The sequence below is a fragment of the Passer montanus genome, unplaced genomic scaffold, assembly GCF_014805655.1.
Source record: "Passer montanus isolate IOZ18808 unplaced genomic scaffold, ASM1480565v1 scaffold185, whole genome shotgun sequence".
NCBI lineage: Eukaryota > Metazoa > Chordata > Aves > Passeriformes > Passeridae > Passer > Passer montanus.
In genome coordinates, this window is record NW_024365937.1 from 262,374 (window position 1) to 269,507 (window position 7,134).

The 7,134-nt window shown below is 41.9% G+C and overlaps 1 protein-coding gene across 7 annotated transcripts in view; it reads right to left on the reverse strand.

Annotated features, from left to right (window-relative positions):
* Positions 1 to 3,282, reverse strand: part of DISP1 (dispatched RND transporter family member 1) — an 89,817-nt gene extending 86,535 nt beyond the window's left edge. For 2 of the 7 annotated variants that reach the window (XM_039705820.1, XM_039705814.1), the window contains exon 1: positions 3,173 to 3,282. In XM_039705820.1, the coding sequence (XP_039561754.1) occupies positions 3,173 to 3,267 (95 nt within the window). In that variant the 5' untranslated portion in view covers positions 3,268 to 3,282. Of the gene's footprint in view, positions 1 to 2,540; positions 2,676 to 3,125 lie in introns of those variants that run through there. The other 5 variants (XM_039705821.1, XM_039705815.1, XM_039705817.1 and 2 more) reach the window with 5 other exon arrangements.
* Positions 3,283 to 7,134: the final 3,852 nt, after the last annotated feature.

Sequence of the window (7,134 nt, forward strand, 5' to 3'; positions counted from 1 at the left end):
CATTTTCACACCTTCCCATAGTATTTAATTTTTGCTGCACTTCACAGCAAAGCCCAGCTGACTCTGTAAAAACCACCTATGGGAAATCACACTAAACTCAGAAATATCATATAGCTGCTGAACCAGAAAGTAGTCATGGTTACCAAACCAAATTAATGCCATTGATCACTTTAAAAAGAGATAGATGTAGGCTTATTAATTACCTACTTATTATGTATGTCAAAGTTTGAAAGTAATTCTATCCCTCTATCAAAGCCAGTCAATCCATCATCTCTGTTAAAGGCTGAGAGAAAAAGTCATGCTTACTGCCCAAATAAATCTGTGGTCAACATATGAAAAACATTACTATAAAAGCCATTCAGAAAGCCTCCTCATGGGAAAGGGTAACATTTTGAGAACTAAGTGTTTTCACATGTTGTTTTTACCTTTGCTCTTCCCAAGTTTTACTTTTCACATCTTCTATGGCAAGATTTTTTTGGAGGTTACTAATCTGAATTCCATCTCTTGCTTCTCAAGGCCCCTTGGGACCACTTCTCCTCAATCACGATCCTTTGTTCCTACTACAGTAATTCTCTGAGCAGTCAAAAACAGTTTCACATGGCAAGTTCCAACAGAGCCAGGAATGTGTGATGGTAGTGCACACAGGAGAAAAAAAAGGAGTGAAAAAAAAAATTGAAGTGAAGAGGAAAAAAAACCTATTCTCAGCAATGTTGAGACTCTGCTAAGAAAGCTTCATCCTCAAGTCGTGTCTCCCCCTGCCCTGGAGAAGGCAAATCCATTGAAACAAAGGTTTGGCTCTACAGACAGGAAAGCCCAACCATTGACACTGCCCTCTCCCAGGTGCCTTGAAGACAAACAGACATCGCTGTGACCTTATTTATCACTTCATATAACCTGCAAACAACCTTAACTTCGCTACAGGGAGTTCAAAAGCAGGCAAAAAAAATGGAAAAAGCCAATCACTGAGTTTTATTCCCTACATATATACGTGTCCCTCAAAAGGGGAAAAAACCCCTCCTGAGCGATGGCATAAGGCTTCAGATCCTAAGGCACTCTTCCATACTTGGCACCACTCCAGTGTCAAGTCCCCACTTCAACATCCATCTGCTTCTAACCAACATACACATTTAAGATTCTAATCTCAAAATAACTGTGTCCTCCAACTAGGCTGTGATATTACTACAGGAAATCACTCCATTCTAAAGGAGGAAACAAATATTTCAGCTCAATCTGATTTTTCTTTCTATTTAATGACCACCAAAATATCCTACACTACAACAAAAAAGTTCAACCACTACTCTGAAGCAGAACATGAGTGTCAAAGGCTGTTTTGTTTCCTTACTTCAACAGTTAAAGATAATTACTTAAGAAAAAAAGCCCCCACCTGGATGTTTGCCTCTTTCATTTGTATTTCAATTTACACAAACATTCAGCAATCAGCACAGCAGCCCCCCAGTACTAGTTAGAGTTTCTGGGAGTTACTAAAAAACTGAAGAAGCACAAGTAATTTATTTTATATTCAAAGAAAAACATAAATACATGTAAAATAAATACAATCTGTAAACGTTATATATATTCTAATATAGTGTAAAGTTTTAATTACAAGCTTAAATATCTGCCACAAGAGACTACAAATCATAGAATCTCCTGGGTTGGAACAGAACCACAAGAATCATCCAGTCCAACACCTGCATGGGACAGCCCCAAGAATTACACTGTGTGTCTGAGAGCATTGTCCAAACACTTGAACTCTGGCAGCCTTAGTGCCATGCCAACGTTTGAAATATTTATATTTTTCTAATGCACTTTTCCCTGGCCCTATCTTGGCTGTTTGACACGAGATCTCTTCCACACCCATCCCTGCAGGCTGCTTGCTTCAGGCTCTTATTCTTTTATCCCCAGTTGAGAAATCCCTTATTCCTTCCAGTCTCAATTCATCCTATCTTCTTCCTGGCACCTATTTTTGCCAGTAGTTCCACCAGTCAACACTTTTGAAGCTGAGCACTTTTATAAATCCACTGACAACCCAGATGCCTTGTCCTAAATGTTTGTTACTATTTCACAGGTTTACCCAAGCCAGATATTCTATAACAAGCTACTTGCAAGTCTGATCAGAGAGATTTTGTTCATTTGTTCATTTAAATCACACATATGCTGCAAACACACTTTGAGTAACTACAGCTCTTCATCTCTGTCCTGAAGAGGTGGTTCTCATTTACATCCATACAACGTGAACCATCAACCACTCTGCAAAAATCTATTTTTCCATCTTCTTCAGAGGCTGAGAAAAAGAGATGGAGTGTCATATTGCCTTACTCACAGAAAAGTTTTTCATTAAACTTCTAGTGTCCTTTCAATCTCTCCTAGGACAAGGATGTGAAGAACCAGCAGGTAAGCTGTCCCTGAGGCAGGAACTTAGCCATTCCCAAAGCAGGGTACAGCAAGAGCTCCTGCACTGGCTGCAGGTGCCAACTCCACAGAAAACATGGGAACTGCTTTCTCGCACTGAATCCAGAAACTGAAGAGTCTCCCACACCTACCTGGACAGAACTCTGCCCTAATGGTCTCTCCAACACTTCCAGCGTTTTCCACCGCCACTGGAAGCAATGAGCAATCTTATCACAACATGGGTTGTGCGACCAGAAGTCGGGAATTACCGTATCCTTATTTCCCAAGACAAAGGGAAATTATCTCCCTTTCGAAACCACTGCCTGTAGACCTGCTCTCAAAGACTCTTTGCTCCTAACAAATAAAACAGGCAACTACAAGCACCGTGTATCTGAACAAAGGGCAGGAGCACACGAAAGGCCGATCACATCGCAGCCCGTAACAAACGAAAAAAGTTAGGTGTTCGAACACTTTTAAATAAAGAAAAAATTAAAAAAAAAGTCACAGTAAAATAAGCACAAAATGTTCAGAAGTGAAAATGAAGAATTAATTCATTTTTACAAGATATTTTAAGGTACAGCTCCACCGACACAAGGGCACCGCCGGCCCCAGCAGGGCTCTCTCTGCGGCAGGGCCACCGCTGTCCCGGACCGCGGCTTTCCCCGCCCCACTACACGAGCACGGGGCGGCCGCCGCCGCCTCCTCCCCCTCCCCCGCCCTAGCGCCGCCGGCCCGACCTGGTACCTCGGTGGCGCGGAGAGACTGCCCGGGGAGCTCCTCTCACCTCGCGAGCCGGCGGCTGCCCGTCGTCACGGGCCGGGCGGCGGCGGCAGGAAAAGAAAGGTGGCCGCAACGTCCCCACCGTGGCGCAGTTACCATGGGACGGACGCCCTCTCCCGCTCCCTCCGGAAGTCACAGTCGGCGGGGCGGGGGAAGGCGGGGCGGCCGTCGCCGCCATCTTGAGCGTGGCGCCCGGCCCGGCTCCCGCCTGCCGCCAGCTTGAGCGGGGCGTGAGAGCCCGCGCCGGCTCTCGCAGCCCGACCGGCTCCTGGGGTAGTGGCTGCGATGAACGGAGCCTGTCCAAACCTCCCCAAAGAGCAACAGCCTAATAGACACACTTTTAAAAATGTATAGAAACAGTGGGAAAGTCGTGTCTGGGGTTGAAAGGATTCCCCTTTAGTCTTAGGCAATTAAACCGCAGAGGCCACATTGGCCCCCAGACAATTCCATCCTAGTCAGTGACACAGATCAGAGTCCATGTAGTGGACCACCCTTCATGTCTAAAAACATGTCAATATTGCACATGAAATTGAATAGAGGAAACAACATTATTTGTATGGATAAGCCTAGTGCTGAATTCCTAGGAAAAGCTTGCTGCAGACGTAGCTGTGCCAGTTTGTACATAGGCCTAATTTTTTAATTACACGGTTGCCTACTTTTCTGTCCCAAAAGGCATCTATCTTATTTAGTGCACAGAATGGGCCAAAATACAGATGCAGAGTTTCCTAACCTTTGACCGCTTTCTTTTGCAGTTGGAATAAAATTACATCTTTGTAATTTTTAAAACATAGTAACACGCAGGATAATCTGCAGTGATCCCATGCACATGATGAGCTGTTTCACTTTCATGCTGTCCTGAGGGTAATTGGCTCTCCAAAAACCCTTCTGAAGCATGTGAAACACCCAGGTCAGGCTGCTGATGGTTTGAGAGATGAGTCTGCAGCCTGAGTCAGACTCCAATCTCCTCCTTCCCTGCTAATTCTGCCTCCGGGGTTCATTTGGAGTATTTTTTTTATTGAAGGCTTGTAATCTCCAGTTCTGACCCAGGACTCCTCCTGAACACAGCCATTGCTGTGTCTCCACCAGCCCAAGGGTTTGCCTTTGGTCAGATGGGGCAGAACCAGAGCATAAAATGTTGTGAAAGCTGATGTTTTTAACACTGTCAAGTTTGGGACTAGAACTGCACTCAAGGAGTGCTGTGGTGACAGGGAGGGAGCATATGAATTCTGGAGGAGATTTTTCTATGAAGCAATATGATCAAGAGAGAGGGGGAAAGTTCCATAGTTCCATTTCTCCCAGCTGCAAAGGACTTTGCTGTCACCCCTGCCAGTGGCATTCTGCCACTTCGCCTCTAATTGTACCAATTTCTTCCATAGACTCAAGGAACAACTGAGTCATACAATAAAGCTTCTGTAATTCCTATGACTCTTTTCTTTCTTCCTTTTTTCCCCCCACAGAACAAATTACAGGATACCATTCATGCAGTGATCTTCCACTGAAGTGCACTAACCTCAAGAAATTTCCACACCCCAGCTCCTATCTTTCAGTGCCATCTAGTGCCCACTCATGGAAGAGATGGTGTAATTAATCAAATTTCTCCTCATCAGATCGATTTGCTATAATTAATGCATTTTGGAAATTGATAGATGGCACCGGTAGAAGGTATATTAATATAATATTTCTCTATATAAATCTAGCAATATATAAATTCATGTTTTTCTTTTATGGCACTAAATTCTGACACAGACACTAAATTATGGCACTAAATTCTGACATTTTTACATTAATTAAATTAAAATCAATAGCACTGACAAATCAAGCATATGTAGATATATCAGTTATTTACTTTTGGCTATGCTGTTCTCTGTAATTAATTAGATTGCTTTGGAAAGTAGTGGTCTCATTTTAAAAAAGTACTGAAATAATTTATCACTTTCTTCGTTTTCAGCTCTGCTGAAAAGGAGTAGACCCCCAGATCTGAGCCAAATCACAATTTCATTTACAAAGTTAATTTGCAAGGCTTGGAGTAACAGGTGTTTCTATCCATCTACATAAAGCAACAAGGTGATTTTTGAGACAAAATATTAAAGGTTATCCAGAGATCATCTGACTTCAGGTTTATATATTTTATCTCTTCATGCCTTTCTTTACAGTGATGGCTAGTTATTATTCTCATCAGCAGTGAAATAGTTCTTAACCTTGAAACACCCTTGTCTGTCTTTTACTGTAACACATAAACTTGAGATGCACATGATGGAGCTATGTCACCTCCCATAATAGTGCAAAGAAAGCACTTAATAGCCAGTACAGATAATTCCCCCTTGATGATCTCAGATTCTAAATTAAGATGCTAATTGTGAGTAGCAAATACAACAAAAGGAATATGAATATGGAATTCCATATAATAGAATTGTGCATATTCAGATCCTTGTTTATATGTAACAAATCTTACCTTTCCTACCTGGCCATGAAAGAACTGGAAAATCACTATTCTCTGAATTGGTCCAGCTAAAGAGGAAACAAAACAAGGTGCTCAGCTGCTTTCATTCTAGTAAAAATCTAATTTAATTAGAGCAATTTCAGATCACAATTCTGACAGCTGTGTTTATCACACTTTCTTCAAAGGATAGAAATTAGCATTGACTGACATTAGCATCAAAGCTTATTTATTCACCCGCCCACATCCTAGCAGCCCTTCTGAGTTTGTCTGTTTGTTTAGCACTTTAATAACACCACAGTAAATAAGATTTCATTTCAGAGAGTGTGTGTTTTTTTTTCAAAGCATTTAGTGCAGACTTGTTGGAATGCTGTGGTAGAGCCCCTTGTTGCAGGTTTGATGAAAGAGCACTGGGTATTCTCCAGAAAAACTATTTTAAATGGTTAGCAAAGACATAGCTTGGGATCCAGAATTTCTTTTTCATTCTTTTTTGTCAACAACTAGAAAATATCTGTCTTTCAGCAGTAGCCAGAGACAACTTGTCAATCCTTAAGCTGCAGAAGACTGCCCAAATTTGCCAGAAGCTTGGGTGGGGTGGAAATGGAGCCTCCTGTGGATATGACCCAGACAGAAATTGCTGACCACAGGCCTCCCTTGTTATGCTTTGCTTACTTATGAAATCAGAGGAAAGACAAACACAGCTCTGCGAGCAAAGGGGCAGTGTGGGCATTTTCTGCCTTGCAGTGAAATGTCAAAACTAATGAGGGAAATAGCTGTTCCTTCCCAAGGTTTATCGTGTACAGTCAGGACAGTAGCTTTCCCTAGACAGTGCTAGCAGCCTTAGCTGAAACAAAACAAAAAAAAAATCAGAGCTCTCACTGAAAGATGTCATCCAGAACATGAACAAGGAACAGCATAGCTGTAAAAGTTCTCCCTCCAGTGGGCATATGATTCTAAAGAGAAGTGAAATTAAAAGAAGGAAAAAAAACCACCAAAAAACACCAAAAATTTTTACAAAACCCCACAGAGAATAACTAGAATAACTAATGGGAATAAATTCCACTGCTTTGATCACAGAATTTCCTTCTCAAATCCTGGGACTTAATGTGCAACAGAATTATCATAAGACAGCGGTTTTGTATAATGGAAATAATTTCAGTTTTGGTATTTCATCCAGCAGTGCAGCCAGGTGTGTGTAGTGTGCTATCTTAGCTGGAGCACTTATTAAGCCTGACCGCTGGTTTATACAGTAGGAGCTGAAAAGTGACAAATTCAACTCTCCAATTCTGAACTTAGGAAAAAGCAGAAACACCAAGGAAATGAGACACTCAGCAGCTGTTTGGTGAGAGAGATGAAAAATTAACAACTTTCAATCACAGCACATGTTATGCAGAAAAAGACTGAGCTCCCAGTTTTGCTTTGGAGGTTGTGTAATTTCCAATCTTTCCTGAGACTCAAGCATGGCTTATGGTGGCAATTTGCATGTGGATGAATGAAACGTCTGCTTTCAGTGATTGTATTTCTGTCTT